The sequence below is a fragment of the Sceloporus occidentalis genome, unplaced genomic scaffold (assembly GCF_023333645.1).
Source record: "Sceloporus occidentalis isolate IW3139 unplaced genomic scaffold, rSceOcc1.0.p SCAF_5, whole genome shotgun sequence".
Classification (NCBI taxonomy): domain Eukaryota; kingdom Metazoa; phylum Chordata; class Lepidosauria; order Squamata; family Phrynosomatidae; genus Sceloporus; species Sceloporus occidentalis.
In genome coordinates, this window is record NW_028316985.1 from 165179835 (window position 1) to 165206225 (window position 26391).

At 39.3% G+C, this 26391-nt stretch overlaps 2 protein-coding genes across 2 annotated transcripts in view; one reads left to right on the forward strand and one right to left on the reverse strand.

Annotated features, from left to right (window-relative positions):
• MANBA (mannosidase beta) overlaps positions 1–11963 on the forward strand; it is a 69729-nt gene extending 57766 nt beyond the window's left edge. Inside the window, exons 13-17 of the mRNA XM_089526054.1 lie at positions 781–945; positions 2953–3097; positions 6049–6191; positions 8190–8447; positions 10162–11963. Coding sequence (XP_089382180.1) covers positions 781–945; positions 2953–3097; positions 6049–6191; positions 8190–8447; positions 10162–10386 — 936 coding nt within the window. The 3' untranslated portion in view covers positions 10387–11963. The remainder of the gene's footprint in view (positions 1–780; positions 946–2952; positions 3098–6048; positions 6192–8189; positions 8448–10161) is intronic.
• Positions 11964–12405: 442 nt separating this feature from the next.
• NFKB1 (nuclear factor kappa B subunit 1) overlaps positions 12406–26391 on the reverse strand; it is a 74425-nt gene continuing 60439 nt past the window's right edge. The window contains exons 16-24 of the mRNA XM_089526055.1: positions 25995–26109; positions 24880–25081; positions 22317–22486; positions 20350–20452; positions 19543–19667; positions 18541–18607; positions 17600–17772; positions 16227–16407; positions 12406–12593 (exon numbers count right to left, since the gene is read on the reverse strand). Of these exons, the coding sequence (XP_089382181.1) occupies positions 12406–12593; positions 16227–16407; positions 17600–17772; positions 18541–18607; positions 19543–19667; positions 20350–20452; positions 22317–22486; positions 24880–25081; positions 25995–26109 (1324 nt within the window). The remainder of the gene's footprint in view (positions 12594–16226; positions 16408–17599; positions 17773–18540; positions 18608–19542; positions 19668–20349; positions 20453–22316; positions 22487–24879; positions 25082–25994; positions 26110–26391) is intronic.

A 26391-nucleotide genomic window follows, 5' to 3' on the forward strand; every position in this document is an offset into this window, starting at 1 on the left:
AAACAGTTCAAAATAAATTTTAAAAACCACATTAAAACACTATAAAATACTGTACTATAAAACTGGTTTAAAAACATATAGAAGTTTAAAACAGATAAAACATACATTTACATTAAAAAAACACCCTTCCCTGCTTAAGCATTAAAAAGCTTGCTTAAATAAGAATGTTTTTGCCTGCTGGTGAAAAGAAAGCAGAGCTAGGGCCAGCCTAGCCTCCTGTGGAAGAGAGTTGCAGAGGGTAGGAGCAGCCACCGAGAAGGCTCTCTTTCATGTCCTCACCAGCAGAGCCTGCGATGGTGGTGGGACTGAAAGAAAGCCAGTCTGCTTAGTAGGTTCGCCCCACTCAGTCATACACCCTGTTTTCAACATTGCTGCTGTTGCATATTTTGACAAATTTACTTACCTTTATTACAATTTTGGGCAGTTTAGGCATGGGCCTGGATTCAATTTGTGAAGCGGGGAGTTCCACAGTCAGGGTGTCCTCACAGAGAAAATCTTGTCATGTGTGATCCCCTCAAGTCTGTTTGAATCTTCCCCCTCACCTTTAGACTGTGCTACAGAATGTACTTCAGATGAAGTTCAATTATGTGCAAAACATGGAAGAGAAGAAATTGCAGCATAGAAGGAATGGTGCTGGAAATTGGTGCAGCAAGTACAAGTTGAGTGCAAATGTTATTGAGTATAAACCCTGGTATCTGCTGTACTGTGCTGTGCTGCTTGCATCAAATCTTGTCTTTTCAATTTTTTGCATGGATATATTCTTTTGTGCTTGAACAACAGGTATCATCTGAGGAGGACTGGTCCTATGTAAGCAACTTCTCTCTACATCGACAGCACCATGCAGAGGGCAATGACCAAATGCTTCTACAGGCAGGCCTCAATTTTAAGCTGCCTCAGGAAAAAGACCCCATCAAGAACTTCAAACAAACAATTTACCTTACTCAGGTAAGCATTTGGCAAGCTTTTAGAGGTTACTTTGAGGGGAAGAAAACAAAACAGTAGATTTGTTGTTGTATATATAAGACGTCTTACAGAAAAGCTGTTACAAACTCTAACCCTAACCTGGCTCTGTGGACACTCTGTAGGCAACTTTCCCCACCAAGTGATCTCAGATACGTTGGAAGACTTTGTCATCCCCAGCCAGCACGACTAACAGTGAGATATTACATTCTAATATATTGGAAGCTGCTATAGATCAAGTGTGGGGAACCTCTTTTGGCATGAGGGCCAAATGCAATTTCAAAGAAATTCTTAGGGAGCTGCATTCCAGTAGTGCATAGACCCAATAGACAAAGGATGAGGCCCAAAATCCCAGCATATTTTATCTTAAAGCTATTCCTGCCAATACCTTAGGGCCTCAACAGAAGGTCCCTAAGGGGTGGCTCTGTGCCCCCCTTTCATCACTAGAACAGGCCTTTCCGTGGTGCAAAACGTGGTGCATGAAGGGGCTGCTTTTTTGTGCTATGGAAAAGGCGCTGCGGCAGCTTTTTGGTGCTCCTTTGGTGCAGCATATTTAAAGGTGCCAATGGAGTACCATGATGCCCCCCCCCCACCATGTGGTTGGGCGCGCAACGTGACGCTGATGTGGGGGTGGCCAGCCCCCACGCCAGCATATAATGCTGGTTTGTAGAGGCTCTTAGTCTCCAGAGAGGTATTTAACCTTTCTTGAATAGAAAAAAAAGAACCTGAGAAACTTCTGCATTTTGATAGTATCATAAGGAAGATGATACGTCAATCTGGAGAAGCCCAGAGGGCTAACTGGGACTCCCAGGGAGTCAGGTTTGGTGGTAGAGCCAGAGGTTTATCAGCCTGCTACAGAGCATGGAGTCGTCTCCATCCTCCCCTTGCAGTATGAAAAATGCAGACATACATTGTTCAGGTACTGTCCTAATTAATATTGCAAGGATCTCTCATATATGTATTGATAACTATAATAATTTTTCATTTGTTCTAAGTATGTTAAAACTTTAAAGATAAATACTGAAATCATTCCTGGTAGCTATGTGAACAAATGTGAGAACCAGTGTGGTGTAGTGGTTTGAGTGTTGGACTATGACTTTGGAGATCAGGGTTCAATTCCCTGCTCAGTTGTGGAAACCCAGTGGGTGACCTTTGGTGGACTCACACTCTCAGCCCCAGAAAGCCCCATGATAGGTTTACCTTAGTGTCACTATAAGTTGAAAATGATGTGAAGGCACATAACAACAGCAGCAGCAGCAGCAGCAGCAGCACTGTGAATATTTAATATTTATGAAAGAAAACCAATCTATCAGAGCATGGTAAATGAGAACTTTAGGAAAATCTCTAGCCTGACTTGGAAGCAGCCTTCCCTTGGGTAGCACTTTGATTATGACTTTCCCAGAAATACTCACTTGGAACCCAGACTTCTATCTCTTGGACACCAAGCAGAAATTCTTCTGTTTGCCTCAAGGCTTTACCAAATGATATTATGATCTGTTGTGAACTTGTTGTACATATTATGATCAGTTATATTTACTTATTTATTTAGAGTATTTATATTTCGCTGTTTAGCCACATAGGCTATCAGAGTGGCTTACAGATTGCTTTGGCTAGTGGTACTGAGAGTTTTTAGACTTACTGCTGTTTTGATGATTTGTTTTTTTAATCTTGAATTGTAAGCTGCTATGAGACACGCTTCAGATGAAAAGACCAGTAAAGATATCCTTTTCCAGATTTTGGAATGTATATGGTATTTTTTGGGGGGAGGGGGAGTGGTTTTTGTAAAGTGTTTTTGTTTTTGTTTTTGTTTTTGTTTTGTATAAGTGGTTGAAATGGGTGGTTGAAGAGTACTTATTTTTTTTACAACAGTTACAATTCTGTAAGTTCTTGAATACTGATAAATTTCTCTCTCTCTCTCTCTCTCTCTCTCTCTCTCTCTCTCTCTCTCTCTTACCCCTATCCCCTACCTCAATTTGTTTTTTGTGGAATTAGATTATGCAGGCTCAGTGCACAAAATCTGAAACAGAGTTCTATCGTCGCAGCCAAAGTGAAATTGTCAATGGAGAGGGACGGACCATGGGCGCACTATATTGGCAACTCAATGATATCTGGCAGGGCCCTTCCTGGTCTTCTTTGGGTAAGTCTTCTTAGGTCAATGCATCATGAGTAACTGGGCTCCCTTGAAAAACAAGTTTTATGGCAGTATTTGCATGTGTATTTATTTTCATTGTATGCATATCCTGTCTTACATTGAAGCAGCTCAGTGTGGCCTCCCCACTTTTACTATTTTTCTCTTCATAACAGCCTTGTTTTTACTGTTAACTGACTTCGAGTCAGCCCTGTAGATGATGCATCTCCAAGACCCCCTCTGCTCTGCTTAGGTCCTGTAGTTTCAGGCCCATGCTCTCTCTTATTGAGTCTAACCTTCTGACATGTGGTCTTCCTCTTTTTCTGCCACCCCACCGTTTCGGGAACCACTGCACTATACAATTACAGAGCTATGATTCTGCTTCCAACTACCTGGTGAATCCTGGGCTTTGTAGTTTGTTGAGGCCCTAGTATACTCTGGCTGAGACTTTTAAATGGCCCTCCCTAAACTGCCAATCTCAGAATTCTACGGAAAGTTGCTATGATAGTTAAAGTGGCATCATAGCAATATAACTGTGTAGTGTGAATGGACCCTAAGTCTAAGAATTATCCTTACCAAAGGCTACCAGATCTTATGGTTTGTTTGATTTAAACAATCTCTTCTTCCAGAAAGTTGTTAAATAATCGTTGAAAAATTAAGAGATGCCAATTAAACTAGTACTTGACTGAGAATGTCTTGCATATTGTTGGGGTTTCGCTTCTCATTTCTCCACTAATTTCTAACAGTGGATTTCAGTGATACAGTGCCTTAGAGGCATCACCTATGGTCTCGGTGATTGCATCCACAAAGGAAGTCCCCCGTGATCAGTGACTGACCATGTTAGAAAGTGGACATTATTGCAATCTCACTACTCCTTCTTACTGCAGGGGAACAAGTGAGTATCAGAGTCAGTTTCAGGGCCAAAACCATGACTTTTTATTATTATTATTAACCTTTATTTATGAAGCGCTGTAAATTTACACAGCGCTGTACATACAATCTTTTTAGTTAGACGGTTCCCTGCCCTCGGGCTTCATTTCTCAGGGCTGTTTCTCCCACCCTAAATATCTGGATTTCCTTAAAACAAAGCCCACAATCCATCCTGGTTAGGATCAAAGAAAATTTTGTGTGTTTATGTTTGTTTATGAGTGTGTGTGTGTGTGTGTGTGTGTGTGTGTGTGTTTGTGTGCGCGCACAACCAAAAAATAGCATGGTTAGACTCTGTGATTGTTAGATTCAGGAAGGTGAAGGTGGTTGAAGTACTAGGTGAGTCAGGACAACTTAACTTGTTTATTTATTTGCTACATTGATAAATATTTGATTTCTCTGAAAACTGGGACTTAAGGCGGCTCACAATGCAGATAACAGTTAACAAAAACAGATAAAAATAAAAGCACAATAAGTTTTAATATTAAAACTTAATTAAAGAAATTATGTATTAATGAATTAATAGGCAAAAATAGCCACACCTACCTACCAGTTAAAAGCCTGTTTCTTAATCAAAGATCCACCAAAACCGTAAAGTCTTTGTTTGCCAGCAAGAGAATAAGACAGAATAGGCCAAACTGGCTTCTCTTGAAAGGGATTTTACAACTTGGGAGCACCCACTAAGAAGACCCTTTCTCACATATTCCCCCCTTTTGCCAATGCTCTCAAAGGGCTTTCTTCACAGTCCACAGAAGAAGAAGAAGAAGAAGAAGAAGAAGAAGATAAAATAAAAATAAAAAGAAAGAACCAGAAAAGGAAACAAAGCAAAATAAACAAATGCAGGCACCAATTCTTACCACATGTTATACCATGACCTGATGGAATGCCTAATGTACAAAAAATGATTTAGGGGAGAAAAAGCCCAATAGCAGTAATTTTAGCTAATCTCATGGCATGGGGACTTGCTGTCTGTTCTCTCCTACTGTTTGCTTTAATTCCCATAATCTCTCATGTTCTGGGTGGCAGCTTCTGAATCAGTGAGTTGCAGTCCCTGTTCACCATGTCTTTTAGAGGGAAGAATAGCAAATTGCAGACATTGTTCTTTGAATCTCCCTCCACTTAATGTCACATTGCAATACCATAGACTGCACATTTTTCTTCAAGAGATTATTATTTTACTCACACCATAGTGTTTACATCATCTACTGAAACCAGCATCTGTTAGAGAGAATAATAGCTGTTGGACACATGATTGTGTTATGGACAGGAAAAAATAATGGCTTCATGTATGGTCCGATTAATTTAATGCTTGTCCCACAGTGGAAAGAGAGATGGATGCCATGACTCTCCCTTTCAGTGAGAAGTGCTTCATGGCATTCTTTAAAAACCAGGGATCTGATCTCTTCCTTATCTCTGTGCCAATGCATCCCTTCTTATTCTGAAATCCATTGCTTGAAATGCAGCATTTCAACAGCTTGAATTTCAGCAATCCTGCCATCTGCCTTTGAGATAAATTATAACATCAGTTGAGTATATATACAGATGTGGCTGTCTGTGTGTAGCACTTTTTCTCATATGCATTGTGGGATCTCTAACACATATCTACAACACATAGGGACCCTGACAAGGCAAGAGCATGGCAACTGCTTCATCCCAAAGGTTAAATGCAGCTTAAGAGAAGTTTATGTGGGCTATGTTTAAGTGAAGGACAGGAGCAAAGGCAAAAAGTTGGGACCAAAAATACCATTGTATTCAAGTTTAAAATTCTTACCACCAGTAGCAAAGCCTTAGGAGAGGCATTTCTTAGAAGAAAATGGGGGGAAATGTACAAAAGCTAGGCAACTACCTGACAATTGTGTCATACAGATCAGGTGTGTTTATTTGAGAAAGCCCAGGGGTCCAGATTGGGACCCATCCCTGCAATTGGCTATTTCACTAGCATAAAAGTAAACCAGACCCTGGCTTTCCTTTGACTGAAGAAAAGAAATATGGCGAGCTGGGCTAACATTTTTGCCTTTTGTCAACCTTCTTAGAATATGGCGGCAAGTGGAAAATGCTACATTATTTTGCCCAGCACTTCTTCGCCCCTTTATTACCTGTGGCACATGAGGATAAAGGTGTCCTCTACATATATGGTATCTCAGATCTTCATTCAGACCAAAAGGTGACACTCAGAGTAAGTCCACTTTGCATCCTGATTGAAGTCAGAGTTGGAATGAATTTTGAAAGAGGAAACATAGTAGGCTAGGCACCCAGTTTTTGAAAAGAAAGTTAGTTGATTAATGCAGCATGTTTTAATTGTTTTATTAAATTTTCATTTGACTAAAACAGTATTTTTGAAGGGAAAAACATTGGCTGACATCCTGTTAATGAATTATGATGGTGTAAATTGGACTTACGCCATTGTAAGTCACTTTGATGGGTTTTGTGTAGATTGGAATTCTGTTCCAACCATGCAACAACCAAAATCCCCCCAACCCACCTTGTAAGCAACATGCCCCCCCCCAGTGTAGCCATTTCTGTGTTGTTGGAGAGTGAGGGGATTTTTTTGTAGCTGCATGCTCTACCAGGGTGTCATCTGCAGAGAGCTCACAAGGAAAGCCAGAGATCTCTACAGATGCCTGACACAGCTCATCCATCTGCGGGAAAACAGCTGGACACATCTCTGCTCATTGTCTTGTGTTTACAATGCAACAATGGATATATTGGGGGTTGTGTTTTTTCCTTTCTGTGGTCTCTATGACTTACACATATAGGATTCTCTTCACTTCGCAGATTGTCTTTGGAAATTTCTACAGCTAGATCTCTTTGATTAAACTCCCCTGCCCATCCAGCACATGCTCAGTATGGTTCCCATTCCTCAGTTCTCTTTTATCTGCTATTGCAGCTGCATTGTAAGGAACTTCATACATTAGCTACTCAACTTTGACTTTTTTTCTTGACTCTTCTTTGGTTTATGATTCTTCACTAATCCTGGCTGCTTCTCACCATTGTCTTTTTGAAGGGTGAGTGGCTGCCCCCTTCTTCATCTGTTGTTTTTGTTGTGTGCCTTCAATTTATTTTCAGCTTATAGGGACCCTAAGGTGACCGTATCATAGAGTTTTCTTGGCAAGATTTGTTCAGAGGAGGTGTGCCATTGCCTTCCCCTGAGGTTGAGAGCATGTGACTTTCCTGAGATCACCTAGTGGGTTTCATGGCCAAGTGGAATTGAACCTTGTTCTCCAGAGTTGTAATCCAGTGCTTGCTCTCATCCTCCTTCATCTACCAGCCAACATTGATTTAGTTGAGGCCAGTGACTGAGAGCCAGTGTGGTGTAGTGCTTTGGGGATGGTCTATGACTCTGGAGACCAGGGTTCAAAGTCCTTGGCCATGAAAACCCACTGGGTGACCATGGGCATGTCACATTCTCTCTGCCTAAGAGGAATGCAAATGCAACACACACACACACACACACACACACACACACACTTTTGTAACAAATCTTGCCAAGACAACCCTGTATAGGTTTGCCTTAGGGGTCACCATAAGTCAGAAACAATTTGAAAGCACACAGTAACAAACGAGTGTTTGGAAGCTTCTTACCTCCCACACAGTTATCCCTGCTTCTTTTTCAAAATTTCTTTTTCAAAGCTTGTATCATGGCAACAAAACCCTGGCTGCCATTTCCCTTCTCCTTGTCTCTGGCAAGGAAGGATGGCAACAGCCCAAGCTTTGCTGCCACTACCAAGCTAAAACCACTAAGCCTTCCTCTTTGAAAAGTGAAAGAATGCAAAGAAAAAGAAAAATCTAGGGACAAAAGAGGTCTTAAAACCTCTTCCATTTTTGCTTCAAGATCTTGGCTAAGATCTTTTCCTCACCATTTATCTAAAGCCCTGAAATGAAATAAAACAGAACCAATCATAATATTGAGCAAATAATCCTCCTTGTTAAAGATCTTCACATGTGAAGTTTTAAAGATCAGGGTGTAAATATTAAGTCTGGTAAACTTTAAAATGCAGTGCTGTTCTCTTAATAAAGGCCATGATTCTGTCAAAGTTTAGTATGTTTAAACCCCATTGATTTTAAGAAGAGAGGTTTAAACATGTGTGCAGAAGAGTTGAGCGTATGAACTTCATTAATAAAAAACAGGCATTCAAACTGTTTTACTGAACTGATCTCTTATTGTGCCCTACAGGTCATTCTGTATGACTGGAGCAGGCTGGAGCCTGCATGTACCTTGGAAAAAGAGGGTGTGATTGTGAAGGCAAGGAGTGCTGTACCCATCTATAAAGAGCCAGTCAGTGAGCTTTTAAAAAGATGTGGAAACTGTACCAGGCAAAGCTGTGTCATCACCTTTTACATGGAGGGCGAAGGCCAGCTATCCAGTCCAAGCAATCACCACTTCCTGTCCTCACTGAAGGATGCCATGGGACTAAAGAATCCACAGCTTCATGTAAGCAGCAGGGCCCGCCCCCTGTAATGAGTAATGTTCCATGCTTGTGTATTTATGTGCCTTCAAGTTGCCTGACTACTTATGGCACCATTACAATGGTCCTTCCACATTTGCTGGGATTATGGGAACAGGATTCCTGTGAAAGTGAAAAAACCACAAATGAAAAAACACAATTGTTTTTTACCTCAGAGAACCTCTCTCTAGGAATTTCTTGGTCCTCCAGCACAACTGTATGGTCATCTGTCAGAACTTGACCATAGAATCACTCTGGATGACCTACAGATGCCTAGAGTGTAATGTTTTTATTGTATAATTTGTATAACTGTAATGTTTTTATTGAAGTTTTATTTATGTATTGCAATTGTTATTCTGTATTATCTACTCCGTTATTGCAATTTTTATCTGTACACCGCTTTGATCACTGCGGAAAAGCGGTTTATAAATAAAACTTATTATTATTATTATTATTATTATTATTAGTGTTTTCTCTATTAATCTCTAGGTTTCCCAGCATGACTCTGTGGCTAACATCTGGCAGAGTCACGCTGGAGGACCTAGATATTCCTAGAGAGAACATATTAACCAAATCTGCAAGTAATCAAATCCTCAAAAGTCAAATCCATAAATGTGGAGGGCCAACTGTAATTTCACGGTGTTTTGTCAAGTGAGGAATACTCAGAAATGGTTTTGCCAGTTCCTTCCTCTGAAATATAGCCCACAGCACCTGGTATTCATTGGTGGTTTCTCATCAAAGTAATAACTAGAACTGATCCTGCTTAGCTTCTAAGATCAGAAAGGATCTGCCTTTAGAGTATTTAGACACAAAAATCAGCACTCAAAGGATTTGTGCCTTTACATTTCCATCATAAATCCAGTGGATACCAAGGGCTCACTATATGACCCTGCAAATTTCCATTCGCCCTTTTCTTCATAACATTCTGAGGAATTCCCTAGTTCTTTAGAATAATAATAATAATAATAATAATAATAATAATAATAATAGTAGTAGTAGTAGTAGTAGTAACTTGTTCTCTTGGACAATCATAGGGAATTTCCTATTTTTTTGAAATGTTAAACTACAAATGTAAGAATTATTGGAGAAGATACAGTACTACATTGCATGGATTATGTATTTCCTTCATGTGGATTGGTACTAGTCCCATTTTTCCAATGGTTTTATAAGCTACCTGAGAATGACAAGATGCAAGCTTGACTTCTCATGGGTGCTAACAGAACTGGTAAGCATAACTAGAATAAAGCAGTCTCAGAATTGGGACATAACATCCCCAGTTAAGACGACAGTGGAAGGACTTGGAAAGACATCTTCCAAGAATGCTTGACTCTAGTGGGCCAGATGGACTTAATCTCTGCTACACATTTATCTGCCTCCTTTTCCCAGAAAAACCCAAGGTTATACTTTTTGGGACAGGAAGTGGGGTGTGTGTGTGTGGACAAAATAGGAATTACTGAGTATTTTTGCCACATCATCAAATGGGCAGTGCATCAGAGTAGTTAGTATTGTGAAATAGTATTATCAAGAAGCTCTCTATAGGTTTTGCTTGCTGCTAGTTCTTTTTTTGCAAGTAATCTTGTGAGAATGAATAAATATTAAAGTGGATATTATACATCATAAATTCCAAAGCAATTATAAATAATTATCCATAAAGGCAACGATTACAATAGAACAGTTTTTAAAATATTTTTCCCCTTTCAGGCTTCTGTTATCCAAGAAGGAGATCATTTTCGTCTTCTCCTGGAGGCTGCAGCCGTTGCTCCGTTTGTTTGGCTGGATGCTGAGAACATCGCAGGGAGATTCAGCGACAATGGTTTTCTTCTCACAGAGAAGAGAAAACTCATATTGTTTTATCCCTGGGAGACTATTAGTGCCAAGGAGTTGGAAAACTCGCTCAGCTTAACATCACTGACAGACATTTCCTGAGGAAACCCCTGCAATAGCGGAGAGGAAGACCAATGGAAATGGAAAGCTCTTGCAATAATATTATTCAGCATCAATATAGGCACAAAATGGGACCATTAAACATCATTCTTAAGCCAGCTTCTTACCCTCATGGGACCCCTCTCTTTTGTGGACTGAAGCCAAGAATGAATCTAGACAGAGTGAGTCTGTTTTTAAAGTGAGTCTGTTTTTGAGTGAGATGCACACATATGCTAAGAGAGCTTGATGAGAACCTCATTTAGAACCAAAATTTATATTTCTGATGGAAACATACACTGCTGCATGAAGAGACTAGGGATTGTATTCATGCATACACCCAGCCAGTGCCCAATTTACAAGAGAGCTGACCCCACTTTTCTTTTGTACTTCCCATCCTTAACTCCTGTTTTTTAAAACTCAGTGGAAGGAAGCACAGTTTGGTTAAAACTGGGCGGTTGAAACCATGGATGTGGATTTAACTGAGAGTCACTCTGTATGTTTGGAGAACTGCCCCTCCTCTCTGGGTGGCATGGTGAAATTTGTAACACTGAAAGGTTTTACAAGGATGATCAGGTTGTCACAGAATTCCAGGTACCACTTGGTGTCTGTGCATCAAAAGAGGACAAGAAACAGATAAGCATACAAGTGGCAATGGTTATGAAAAGAGTGCCTTGGCTTTTCCTAACCCAGTAACTCTTCATTAGAAGAAGAGCATTCAAGTCAGAGTTTCTGTAAGTCTGGCACCTTAAAACACTGATTCCTTTCCTAGAATGAGATTTTCTCAGAATTATGTGCCATAGCAATATTTGCAAATTAAGCCCATGGCTGAGCTCCTGCATCAGGAGACAGAGCTATGATGACATAGCAATGTCTCTATAGATACATCTCCCAATGTTAACCCCCCCCCCCCAAATAAATCACTGTGCCTTGCTCGCCAACACTTTGGAAATTCCTCTCTTGGGGTGGGGGGGTGGGAGAGGAGGTCACATGGTTCAAAGTTTGGGGAGACACTTTTGATTATTGGGACAATGCAACTGTAAAAGTGAATTATTATAAGTATGATGTATCAGGCATACAACACTGTAATTACTGAGCAGGATGCCAGCCAATGATTAGTATCTATTAATGACCAAACACAAAAAGCATGCTGAATTGGTGAGGAAAATCATGTGGCATGACATACAGGTGTCTTTCACCACTTGGTGGAGCACCTCTGCAAAAAATATGTTAAATACATAGTCTAGTTTGACACTGACTCATAAGTAGAAACAGGTTTGTTTCTCATTATAAAGGGTGTGGCTTGTACACAAGCCTTGGACTCACCACAGACAACCTCCATCACTCTGAAAAAATATGCAAAAATTTAGCTTGTCTTTAGGTTTTTCTCATGAAGACTGATAAGGGAAAAATAGCTCATGTGACTGTTGGTTTACTTGTCTTAAAAACCATTGTTACATTCCTATGGGAGCAATTCATCACAGGTTCTGATGTCATGTTTCAGAACAGAAGAAACACTGGAAATGATCTCAATTTTGCATTTTATTATAAAAGTAAAAAGAAAAGCGAGTATTTAAAAAGCACTTTTGTCTTCAGTGATTCATCAAAATTGAAATATTTACAGTACAAATATGGTAAAACAGTAATAGGAAACATTCTGAAGTTTGAATTATTTTATAGACACTGGTTTTAAATAGTTACAGAAATATACATTATTTATTTATTTATTCATTCATTTATTTTTGGCTTAAGTATTTATCCTGGTCATTGTTGCTGATTTAATTATTGTGCTTCACAGTTTGTCCTACAGTCATTGTCCCTTATGAACGTTAACTGAATATCATGAGAGCAGTTAATTTCCTTTAAGATGAAGATCTTAGGAAAAAAGCAAAGTTCACTCAGTCCATCCTTGAGTGTCTCTCTTTACTGGGATCCAGCTAATGACTGTTGAAAGGTCCTGTGGATGTATATTTCAAAGAGCTCTTTTTTTTAGTGCACTCTGGATCATTAACTTTACACAGCATCTTAAGTGGCTTCAATTTTGCTTTGCAGCACATTATCCTGTCCATATCCTGTGGCCAGCTTCTTAAGCATTACCGGTGACTTGCTGGTGAAAGACTCCGAATGTGTAAAGCTAAGTTTGCGGAGGGAGATCTCTACCCCGCTGTCACAAATGCTTTCAGTATCTTGGAGTTTGAGATTGCAAAGTTCACCTGGAGGAGGGGAGAAATTTGTCATTATTTCAATTTTTTAAAAAAATTCAGCAATTTGCAGCATGTTCAGTAAGTGAACAAAAGATCCTCTTAACACACTCTTGTCCTCTGTCTCTCATCTCATTGTAGTTTCAGGCAAGTGCGGAAAGGCAATCCACAGCTTTCTATTATTGCCTTTTAGGCTCTTGCAGAGATCTCATACCTCACTAGAAACATGCTTTCAGTGGTCAATTTCCCCTGTTCAGTCACTGGTTAAAGGAATTCTGGTGTCAAAATAGGGGAAAGACCTCTGCCTGAGAACACTAAAATATTGAACTTAATGGGTAATACAAGGCATATTCATATGCTCTCAAGAATTCCCTTGGGTTGCTCTCATGCTAAAATGTTCCCATCCAATTCCCAATTTTGTAGAGAATATGTCTTGTGTTTTCTAGGGTCTCAGCACCCTATGGGAGGCATTCCTTATTTTTAACTCACCAACATCAGAAAGGTCTAGATACATATTAACTATTTTCCTTTTCTCCCTTAAATATGATAAAGCCAGGACAAGCAATTAAGGGGCCATTCAGACTACCTTTTGTACCGAATTGTAACCTGGATTAAAAGTGGGAAGGTCCCATTGGCACCGGTTTAAACACATCAGGATCAGGGTCTTGCACACCAGATGCCGGGCAAATCCCCCTTAGAGCGGATTTTCCAAAAGTGGATGATTTCTAGTTTCTTTTTGGAAAACCCGTTTCTTCCCTGCTGCGGTCAAATGTGAACTTGGCCCCGGTCATGATCGGGTCAAGTTCAGGGGAGGGATTTAGGTCAGAGGGAGGGCCGTGGGCAGAACATGCCTCCCCTCTCACACCGGTCGCTTGGCAAGTGGCATTTTTTAAAAATAATTTTTTGTCTGTGTGTGACAGAATATGCAAATGCTTGTGCTACATATGTTTCCCTTTTAAATTTGGCAAATTGATACAATGTGTGAATACTTTTGCTACATATGTGTATGTAAGGAGAGAAGACATTCTGGGGTGGCAATCGAAGGGAAAGCAAAGAAAGAGGATGCAGAGATGGCATCCTGAGGTGGCCTCCCCTGCAAGTGACAGTTGTTGTTGTTGTTATTGTGACAGATTATGTGAATGCTTTGGGCTGGAAGGGAAGAAGCGGCTGGTGTGGCAAGGGCTTCGGAGGTGGCATTGGGCTGGAAGCGCAAGGAAGGGAACAGGTTCCAAAGAGGAGGAAATGCTGGGCTGGAAGTGAAGGGGAAGTTAGAGGCTGGCATTCAGAGGGAAGGCTGTGGAAACCCATGAGGTGACTTTTGGGGCAGTCATACTCTCTCAGCCTCTGGGTAAAGGCAATGGCAAATCTCAGAACCAATCTTGCCAGGAAAACCCCAGGATGGGGTCATTTTAGGGTTGCCATAATCTGTAATGACCCAAATACACACAACACACACACACACCTGGAGATTTTTAAATTTGACAAGTTGACAGAATATATGAACACGGCTGCCAGTGTTTTTTTTAAAAGGAGGGGAAAGCACCCATTTGGTTGGCCAGTGGTTGTAGGATACGTCACCTTTGATGAAAGCAAAAGTGAATTTGATTGACAACAAAGGAGGCTCCATTTTAAAGCGGTACTGCAAATGTGAACTTCAGAGGGGCAAATTGCATCGATCAAGGCAAAGGGTAGTGAGAACTTCTACCCGGGGGGATTCGGTATGGGGGCAACCAGATCTGCCCAGTTCTATCCAGAGCAAATGGGCTAGTGAGAATGGGGCCTAAGAATGCTTTCCTATGCTCTCAGTTCATGTGTTATTTTAAACAGCAATACTAAGCACGTTTACTCAGAGGCAAATCCCACTGAGTTCCAAAGTAACTTACTTCCTAATTAGTGTTTTTATAAATGCAGCCTAAATACATAAAAAAGGTGGCCAAGATCCTGCATGTAACTATTATGATCTGATGGTGGTGCCACTCCCCTCCTAATCCATCGTTTCAGTCTGACTGCCCCGACTGAAAGATTTTTCAGGCACAGTGGATTGGGACATTGGAAGATTATGTGCACATAGTCTCCTGATTGTGGATGGTGAACAACTGAGACCTCTTGGGGTCCTGCTGTAAGTACTTCTTCCAACATGCCCCACAATCAAGAGAGCACTGCAGATGTCATTTCCCAGTGCCCTGATTTGCGGCAACCTGGACAGTGCCAGGCTGGAAAGAAAGGTTTTAGAGCTCACATTTGATCTTTGATGATTATAAGCATGAATCCTAAATCCTGCTTACACTGTCATAACTACTTAACAGTATGCCAACCGTTATTTATAAACATTTTACACTTTTATAGTTTCTTAGCAAATACTGGTATGGTTTAAAAATATTGGTAGTCCTGTGGCTGGAATCCTGTTGGTGATATGTGTCGATAACTTTAGGTTATGTGTAGTTATGCCTTCTTTTGGATGTTGAGCAAAGAGGTATTCAGTATTTCCTTGTGCAATGTCCAAAAGACTCCCCCAAGACAACTTCCAAGCCTAGGGGTGTTTCTATGGCTGTTTACTGGCTAGAGGGGATTCTGGGAGATGATTCACTTTTGCAGCCAGGGGAAAGAGAGATGAAGCTGATGTCCTGGATTTCCAGCCAGTTGCTGATGACTGAAGAGAAAGCAATCTCGGGTTTTTTTCTTCTGGTACTGCTTCATCACTTTCCATCTCCCTTCTTGAGTCATAAATGGTGTTGCATAGCCCCTGAAACTTGAAAGATGCCTTCAGGGGGATGGCAGCTGCACATACAAAGCATTATACTCTGCATAGCCTCACACAGGATTGCAGCTGTATATTCTCCATTCCTCCAGAGGAGTTTAAAAAGCATACATGCATGGGTGTCTAGTGTTCCATCCAGGCATTAACCAACTACAGAGCTGATTAGCTCCAGTAAGATATCTCAGAGCTTAGAATGTTAATGTTGGATTAAAAAATAGCTTATTTTAAAAACTAAAAGGAGAAGAGAATAAATATTTGTTTCTGAAAAAGTGGCTTGATTTGTTTAGCCGCTGCTAGCAAGCTACTTTTAATATTTGTTTCTGACTTTGAAAATGCATTAGAAATAATAAAATGGCCCAAATCCTCCTACCCATCATTCTCTAAAGAGAGCATTTTAGGAGTACTGAGTAAAGGTTATGCCCAAATGTATTCTGTCTCCACTTTTAAAAAGTAATAGTGTAGGTAATGTGATTAGCTCACAAAATAATTTACATAAAATAATACTTGTAGGATATTACTGAACTTCCAAACTTTGAGATGACAGAATTATATACCTTCAATCTCAGTTCATAAAACTCCTTTTCCATTTCTTTTAAGTATACTAAGTCCTTTTGTAATCAGAAGGATCAAGAGAACAGAATGTCCGAATTCAGGTTGCCTAGTGTCATATTTGTATGGATACTTTTTTACTGCTCTTTCCCTAAGATATTTAGAACAATATTTTAGGATAATAAGAACCTGAAGAACAAGAATATAGTTTCCTAGTGGGGTCTACAACCAGGCAAGGGATTTGGATCACATCTACATCAAACATCCTACACTCATCATCCTGCCAAAAGAAAAGAGCCCTATCTGCAAGATATTGGAGTGGCAGAGGTGCAGTTTACCTGTTTGTGATTTTATGGGTGATGAAGGTGATTCACTTAATGAAGGTCTGGCATCTTTTGTCATTTCTTGGCTGGACTGGCTTGATGAAACAGACAGTGATTTCTGAATTATTCCAACAGCCTCTGGATAATCCATTTCTCTCAAGGCATCAACAAGCTCTTTTACTGTTCCACCAGAAACCTACACCGAGGAGGAAAAACAAAGGTAAGGTCACTGACACAGTTTTCCTTTTCAATAAAGAGGAACAATTATTTTTATAGAGGTTGTTAATTTTTTTAGCACAGCTGGTGAACACCACCACAGTTCTTTGGAACTGTTCTACTAAAGAAGCACCTGTTAAATAACAGGAATTGTGTGTGTAAGTATGCATATACTAACAACCTACAGATATCTAAATATAATTTCAAAAATCCATATGACTCTTCCACATTTATTCTTATAAATAATTTTATGGTGAAAGAAAAGATGCAGCCACACTAAGTGTTAGGGGAAAGTGCTACATCCTAACTGTGTACAGGACACAATATTTTCTGGGGATTATTAGAGGGATTTCTCAATCCATGGTGAATTTGTTAAACAAATTACGGCACAAAAGCTGTATTTACTTTTGAGTATTTCAATATTTTAAGTGCATCCATCTCAAGGCAAATCCCAACATACAGTAAAAGGAACATAACAAGATAAAAAGAATACAGTTGATAGGGGCCTAGATTCTATCGGTTAATCCCAAGAGTATATCCACTGAATCAGTTGTAGACTGATGTTGAAACACACAGGCAAATTCCATAGATATAACAGCTCTCCTCTAGTCAAAATTCAGACCATAATCATCCATTTATGCTCTTGACAAAGAGCACATTTAAGATAAAACTTCTGGAAACAACAGAGGTGGGTGTTGGGGAGACACTTGACCTTGGTAATGCAGTTCTCATCTGTTTACCAATTCTATGTGTGAAAATATATTGTCTGTGATCTAAATAACAGGTATATTATTCACAGGGGTTTACAAACATCTAGAGCAGCTCTCCCTAGCTGGCATTCGACAAAGTAAAACTCCTGCCACCCCGGGCCAGCCATGGTACCTTGGAAAAGCTCACTCAAGAGTAACGACAGATTTCCAGGCACAGCCTAATAAACACATTTGTTGTTTTTGCATGTTTTCTGCAAAACCCATGGGGTTTTCTTAGCACAATTTTTTCAGAGGAGGGTTTCCTTTCCCTTCCTCTGAGGCTGAGAGAATGTGACTTGCCCAAGTCATCTAGTGGGTTTTCATGGCCCAGCAGAGATTCAAACCCTGGTTTCCATAGTCAGCCCACAGCTCAAACCACTACAGCATGTTGTGAAGATGTATTACCTCATAATTATGTGTTACCTCATAATTATCCAGTAGAGTTTTTGATGGAGAAGGACTCAGCCGGAAGGCATTGTTTAGTATCCCTAGGCCCAGCTTTTGTGCCAACATGGACCAATTTTTGTTCAGATCAGGCACTTCAAGTAACTTGTAAAGCTGTGATTTAACACTGTCACTCAGCTCTTTCATGTTTCCTGGGAAACGAAAAGGGAAGAATAAAAAATAAATGCCTTGATATTCACTGTTGTTATCTTTTATTTGTTACTTATATAACAGAAGATTTTTTTTTCAAAAAAACCTCCTTGGTACACACTGTTATTATCTTTTATTTGTTAGTTACATTAATATTTAAACCACATTTAGTATTTTTCCTATAAATTTATTCACCTTGGCTATGTTCCCTTCAGTTCAAATGGAAGAATACAGTAAGTACAACAGATTATGTACAACAGTATGAAACACATTATTGTTTATTACAACTGTAAATTAGAGCCTTATTGCATAACCAATTCTATGATTCTATGAAAGAGTAAACAGAGCCAGAGACTAAGGGCTTTTTCTGTGCCTTATCGTTTGACATCGTAGCACTTCAGTTCCCTTCCTGCATCAGTTGGTTATAAAAGTGCATCTTTTTTACAGTTGAAAAATCCGTTTGACTAAAGACCTGTTTTCACAACTGGCTCATACGGGAAGAAAACTGAAGCACTAGAATACTATGTGGTAAGGATGGAGAAAGGTGCTCCATTTGTTTTCACATGTGGTAAAGCTCTTAGGAATAAGTCTGTACTTTGGTCATTCCAAAGCCCCTTTGCAATGGATGAAAGTGTAAAGTATTATCTCCTAAACCATTATCTACTATATAGATGCCCTACAATAAACTAACTGCAACAACACCAAACAAACTAGCTGGAGGAGTAAGAGGCAAAATAAATAATTTCTCCCCTACGGAAGTATTCTCCTACCTCGAATCAATACGTCATCTGAAGCCACCTTTGACTTTGAGCATTTGCCATTCAAGATGTCATATACCTGTTGGGAAGGAGAAAAAGTAGTTAACAAATGCTAACAGTAAATCAGATCATCATCTTTAGCCAATCCTCCTTAAGTTTCAGTTCAACTGTACTATTTAAATAACTCATTTGTCTGGTTTTGTTGTAAGTCATAGCCTATGATTCTCACACAGTGGGGTGGGACTCCTGGGGGGGCATGACACTTGGATGCTCTGATCTCTCCTGCTACTCCTCTCAAACTTTTTATCTGCAAAATTTACACATGCATTGAGTCAGATACAGTGGGCCCTTGGTATCTGCTGGGGTTTGGTTCCAGGACCCTCTGTGGATACAAGAATCTGGATGTTCAAGTCCCATTAACTACAGTGGATAGTAAAATGGTGACTTGTACATAAAATGGCAAAATCAAGGCTTGCTTTTTGGAATATATATTCAAGCCGTGGATACTTGAATCTGTGGATAAAATATCTGTGGATATGGAGGGCCAACTGTATTAAATTTAATTAAATAAAACTTCTAATTTGAATAATACTATTTCCTTATAAAATATGAATATACATGAATGTATGAATAAAAATATGCATTGGTCACATGGTATTGTCTTAAAGTGGATGGTTTTTAAGTGTTTTTATCTTTTTAAATTGTATTCTATTTTTAAATAAATGATCTGTTAATATTATAATAGTTTAATTCCATTTTAAATTGTCACTTTTGTAAGTTTTTAACTGTACTGTGTTTTAAGACTATAAGCCGCTTTGAGTCCCAATTTCTGGGGAAAAGCACAGTACTACAACAACTACTACTGCTACTACTACTACTACTACTAATAATAATAAGTTTTAGTAACACTGGTCTAAGCCATAATTCAGTACTACACAAGTAAGCCATATGCTTAAACGAGTCCTAAAACGACACATCTGTCTGCTTTTGAACACAAGGTCAACAATCACGTGCCTCCCAGCTGGTTGCCATGTCCAAAGGTGTCGTTCCAGGGATAATCCCTTCATCTTCCCCATCTTTGTCCTTCACATCATCTTGTTCAAACAGTGGTTCAAAGTTCTCAATGTGGGGATCTGCACCTTTATAGAAAATATATAAGTGATGTTTTTAAAAAGATCACAGATGTCTTAATATATTCACTACATTTGACCTTTCTAGCCTAACACACAGCCAATTCCAATGCAAGCCCCAAAGGACAATACAGTTAGGCTTAGTTTTAGTTTGATTTCTTCCAATTTTTAACAAAACCAGCAAACTGACTGGGTATTTTCTCTATCTCTCTCCCTTGTGTAGCTGAAGTCAGGAATAAGGGTGATACCATTAAAACAAGCTAAACATTAAACAGTGAGTTTAACAATAACATTTCCTTGTGGATTTTACACAAGTGTTTTTATTGTCTAATCTTGGGGAGGAACAGCTTGTATCTTTTTTATAAAAAAGGTGTACTCTTCAACCTTAAGAGAATACTATTATATTTTAAGGTACGTTGTATTGGTGGTATTGTTGCCAATGATATGTTTGCAATAAAAGGCGAATCATTTTACAGTGGAGCATCTATAATGATTCATGTAACAGAAACCCAGTGGTCTGCCAGATTGTTACTTCTCAATAGTAGCCACATACATAATCTGCTATATATATTTTAAAGAACTAAAAAAGAAGATAACTCTTTTAAAACTCAGAAAAGGGTGCACACAGAATTGTAATAAATAAAATAAAATTGAGCTACACTGACATGCTGTAGCCACCGTCCTTCTTTACCTGCTGCTTTGAGAAGAGCTGCCAGTTTTGTAGAGCCTCTTCCAGCTGCTATGTGAAGTGGAGTGGTTCCATCATAGGTAGTACTGTCAACAAATGCCTCCCCCTATTTTTTTTAAAGAAATGTTGTTTTAGCTGCATCACACTTTGATGCATCCGCAAATTTCTGACCAATTTGAAAGCAAAAGAGCCTACAGGAAAGCAGAGATTTACTTCAAGGTACAGCAAATTGATGTCCCTATGGTGTTTTTTGTTTCATGTCGACTTACAAAATATTTAGCAAGAAACTTTCTGGCCTCAAGTTTATAATGTAAACAACACACAAGAGAAAAAGTTTGGGAAGGAAGATGAGAAAAATTAAGTTGGATGCTTACAGTTTATTACAATGATATATCATAATGCTAATAATGTGCAGCATCAAGGTCCAAGCACAATGGAAATGTGCTCAGCTGATGTTGTTCTTTTACCTTTGGGGCTATAGCACAGCAGTGTATAAATGGTCTGGTTTGGTTGAGGGCCACAACATACACTTACTATTGTCTATGTACTTATGTGAGGACTGTGCTGAAGTGTGCCAAAATGAAGCAATGGCATAATATTCATTGACTTTAATATGGATAGAAAAGACAATCTGTCCAATTTGGACAATGAAATATTGAGATATATGTGTATCTCATTCATTTCAAATATCAAAACTACATTTATGTTAAATATTTTTAACAAAACAGTCCAAATAATGTTTGGGATCTTCAGCTATAAGCGTGATGGTTCTATGGATATTTTTTTTAAAAAGGGCAACTTCTATAATGCTGTGGTCTAATCTAATGCAATGTTAAATAACAATCAAAGCAGAATTTAGGTCAGCAAAAGAATGGTTAATAAAAATTAACAGGATTATCAGATATCATGTCCAAATCGCTAGAAAGATCATGGGTGGGTATCACGTGGCTGCAGGCTCCATATTGGCCCCCAAAATCATGTTTGCAGTACGTGGATTCCCCTTCCAGTCATTTTAAAAGCTATTTTGACAAGAGTTGCAGTTCAACATCAAGTGAGCCACAAATAGTTTCCTCTGTACTAGATTAAGAAAAATTTCAGGAACCAGCAAACAACCAAGTGAACAACACAGAACCTGAATTGTAACTAATTTCAAATACAGAAATTTCAATTTAAATTGGGAATTAACTTTGTATACAAAGGGCTCTTGCATCACAGTTTTGACACTAACTGTGCAAAAGAAGCATGAGCTTTCATAGACTTGGTCTACTTCCTCAGATACACTTTGTTTAGTTCTCTAAAGGTTTAACTATTCAGTCCATTCGGCTTGCCTCAAATGGCCTACTAAAGACTGTAATCCCATGTTTATTTTCTTGGCAGTAAAAGCCACTGAACTCAGAATTTCTTCTGAATAAAATTGCTTAGGACGGCACTTTTAATTCCCTGACTTGTACCTGGCATATCTATGATTAACAATGTCCCAGAAGTACTCACTTTTTACCCCAGTAACAGGTTAGTGTGATTTATCATTTAAATAAAAATGTTTAATGTTTAATGTAACGAATGCTACATACTAATGCATTATTATATAGACACTGCACCAACCTCTTGTAAAAAGAGGTAGATATATCTCGTTCCTGCAGTACAGTACTCAAAAATAGAACCAGTAGCAGGATAACAGGAAAAGCTACAGCAACATTATTGCAGGGTGAGACAAGGGAGCCTTCATGATGCCAACCTTGACCTGGGTAGGAGAATGACAATGAGAAGAGTAGGAAATGTGATATGTATTTGCAATTTTCCCATCCTTGTCTAGCAAGGGTGTCTTGTCAATGAAAAAACTGTCACCTGCTACAAGAGTATAAGAACAAAATTAATATTTCCATCGCTAAAAAGAGCAGTTTCTTCTCTAAAAGAGGAAATAAAATAAGCAGGACAAAGAGACAAAGAAACAATGCCTCCATGGAGCTCACCTCAAGAAGAAGGCAACCTGCCAAGGAGATATTTCCTTGTTCGACAGCCAGATGCAATGCAGTTTTCCCAGACTTCTGTTCCTGAGCATTGACATCAATATCTGCAGCAAACAGTCGTCTAAGACAAGACACACTGTTTGCCATCACAGCTAAGTGCATGACAGCCAGGCCTGCAATAGAAGAAGCACAATGGAGTGTTATGACAAGAACAGACACCCCAGGAAAAATAGGATAAATGTGTGAGCTACAGGATTAGTCTAGATTCATCTAGTTGAGGGTCTCTCCTAATTAAGGAGTAATCATTTTGGGCCCTGAAACAGGAAGGTACAATTTCACAGGAGGACAGTCACATGGCACACATTTTTGGTAATGATGAGGATGCTTACAGTCATAGGTGGCAGCCATTTTAGAGTTAACTCCCCCTCTAGCTCCTGTCATGTTTTGCTGGCCCCAAATACCCATGAGATAGCCCTAAAATATTCCTGGTGCATCATTGGCCAGACTCGTATATCACCTATTTATATATACAGTACTTATTTATGTATACTATTTATATATACTAAACTAAGTTACCTGGCCTGACCCCTCCAAACGTGACAGAAACATCATTCATCCATGCTCCAATCAGTAGTAGAAAGGACTTCCTCCTCATAAGCTGGTGCTTGGTAAAGTAGGTTTGGGGAGTAGGGGGAATTGTAATCATGGCAATACTGCCACACTCATTACTAAGTAGTGCTCATGAATATGAAACAGTTGCCTAGATTTACACTACTGACATAACTGTAACCCTCCAACCTACTTTACCAGGCATTACCTGCAGGAGGAGAAGGAGGTCCATTCTTTTGGTAATTGGAACTTGGATGAATGGGTTTCCATCAGGTTTGGGGTGAGGTGGGGAGGCCAGAAGGGGTTACAGTTTGCCCTCCATATCCACAGACTCTTTATCTATAGATTCTTTATCTACGGATTCAAGCATCCACAGCTTGCATATATATATTAATTAGTTCCAAAACAACAAACCCTGATTTTATCATGTTATATAGTTGGCCTTTCATATCCATGGATTTTTTATCCATGTTTTCAAGCCTTGATTTTGCCATTTTAGGTAAAGAACATCATTTCACTATGCTATAGAAATTTTATTTCTACTCCGCCTCTCCCAAAGGATCGAGGCGGCTTACAATACAATAAAATATAACAATAAAACAGTATCCATAGGGTATACATAGGGGGTCCTGGAACCAAACCTCAGTGGATACCAAGGTCCCAATGTACTTAGTCATGTATACTCCACTAAGTAGCTGATATAGTATCCTGGCCATCAATAATACAGTAGAGTCTCGATTATCCGACATAAACGGGCGGGTTGATAGTTGGATAGCCAAAAATGTTGGATAATCCAGAGGGTCCAAGAAAAGCCTTGAAATCACTATGAATTGCAAACGTAGTGAAGTTTTATTGCAGTAACAGTAATGTTGCAGTAATGTTATAAGAATAACATTGTAATGTATAAATCAGCAGACAAAAATGTAAAGAAATCACTGATCAACATTGTGATGTACAATATGTACTGTATAAACAGTTCAGTCCTCTGAAAATGTAAAGAAATCACTGAGCAGCGACGTTGGATAATCCGGAATGTTGGATAATCGAAGGATGGATAATCAAGACTCTACTGTAATTTGCTGTGTTTCAGACTATGAAATGACACTACTATCATCTATAAAGGAGAATAGTGAATTAGGGGTGGGCAAAATGACAAGACAGGAAAAGTGGGAGCAGGATGCATCATTTCTGAAGTATAGTTTATAGTATACCTTTCCTATCAAGGGAATGTCAAAAAGTAGCTGAGCAGGAGAAGTAATGATAAAAGGTAGAGATAGGAGTAGTATATTTTTTGGTCTTTTGTAGCTCTCACCTATGAATTTGTGCAAGAGACAGATATACAGATTGTGCTTATTCCTCTCATATCTTCTTTGCTGATGGTAAGCTCATTGGGGCAGAGACCTGACATCTATTACTCTTTGTTATAGATTAAGATTTTTCTAAATATTTAGTAATAATCATCTGGGAAAAAAGATCATTTCTGATATTTCAGTTATCTAGATGAGTTGGGCAAATTCTGGATCTCAGTGGAATGCACTTTATTCCTACAGTTTCCTGTATTGGGCACACAGAAGTGATGTTTCTTCACACCAGTCACTTTTGAGTGGTATCTGAGGCCTTTTTAAATCACTGTTTCGCAGTCCAGTCTCTGAAATAGCATTTTATAATAGAGAATTTGACAGAAATAGAATTTTATAATAGAAACTGATTTTTAACTTTGAAAAAGTGTGGTTTGCCATGGGGTGAAAATGCCAATGCTTTGGATTGGTCTAGCAGGCCCAAGGGCTGCATGACTACTATCTCTAGATAATAACTAGGCTGATTCAGGGGTTTATATGTTAAAGAAAGTACTAATAGATTTGATAAATGATGTTAGAGAGCACTGCCTTGCTCTGCATAAGCTACAGAGTACAAAATGTGTTAGATATTCTGAAAATTCCATGTAATATTTGCTTACCTTCTCCATTAGGAAGGTCTTTAATCAGAGATGCCTCTTTGTGGTTAAGCAGGATGTTTAACACCTTCTCATCCCCTTGTTTGACTGCTAGATGTAATACTGAATTGCCATGGCGATCCAAGAGGGTCACATCTGCCCCAGTACTGAGTAAGTCTTTTACTACTCTTGCCTGCTTTGTGATAACGGCCAGGTGTAAAGGGGTCTGTGGGGGGGGGGGGGGAACAAGGAGGACATAGCGAAAAAGGCAAGGATTGTCAGAAAAAACTATTCATACCAATCCTTTTGTTAATAACAAATTCTACTAAGCAACATACTAACAAGATACAAATTGGGAAATAGATTTCAACTGATCGACATGACAGATGCTAAAGAGGCACCCATACCTTAAAATGAGGATAAAGGTAATACTGTGAAGATCATATGTGGTGCAGCTTTGGAAAAGTTGAAACTCTGAGGCCTCTTTCAGCTTTCTAACTAGGCTGCCTGAAGCAAAATACAAGATGCCAGATGCCAGCCAACTAAGTCTGTGTTCAGAGGCCAAATACACAGGCAGTTGATAGCATAGTATTCTCTACTGCACCCAAAGGAACAGACTAGTCTGGAAGGACAGGACAAAACCTGCTGCATATTTAGATTTGGCCCCCAACATCTTGCTGCCTCTTGTATTTCCTGGTCCAGCCCACTGTTCTTTGGTTGTTCACTGTCAATGGAAGTCCCCTCTTGCAATTGCTTCTTGAGTAGCTAAAGTCATGGCTCAAGAATCTGAACACCCCCTCCACCCACCTGCCATGAGCAGGATTCAAAAAGTTGGAGCACAAAGTTTCTGACTCACTGTAAAAGGCAGTTAGCAAAGCAATCAACACGCTATAGTAAACCACCCACTGTGTAGTAAACCCAACTTTGTCCAACAGATTCATCTTCTATAATCTTCCCTTCATCCTCAGTATCATTTCATACTCCCTCTGCCCCACAAATGCTGCAAAAAGTTGTGGAATGCTGTTGAACAAACTGGACTGGGATTAAGGGAAAACAGGGATTCCCTCAAAATTTCACAGAGCCACCTAGAGAAGGTACCATCAACTTTGTTGAATCCCCTGTCCTTATTGCTTGCATACCTGGTAAAGGTCATTTCTCACATTGAGAACGTCAGCAGAATCAAGATCCGCTATTACTTCTAGGAGATTCCTCACCAGTTCTGCATGAAGATGAATAATTGCTAGGTGAAGGACACTGGCATTGATCAAAGGGTGGGGGAGGGAAGGAAATGATAGAAAAATACATTTAAAGATGTAAAAAGCAAACAAATATTTCAAGAGTTGTTCACAGTATATTTCAAATAGGCTTCACCAGAAATTTGCTTAGTATCTCATAACCAGATTATACCAAAACGATGTAAGAGGAATACCTATCAATATGCAGTCACCAGAGAATTCTCACTGGGTCATCTTAAACAGTGCTACACAAAGTGGTGGTCCATGGACTGATAACAGTCTCCAAGCCACTGGCTGTTAG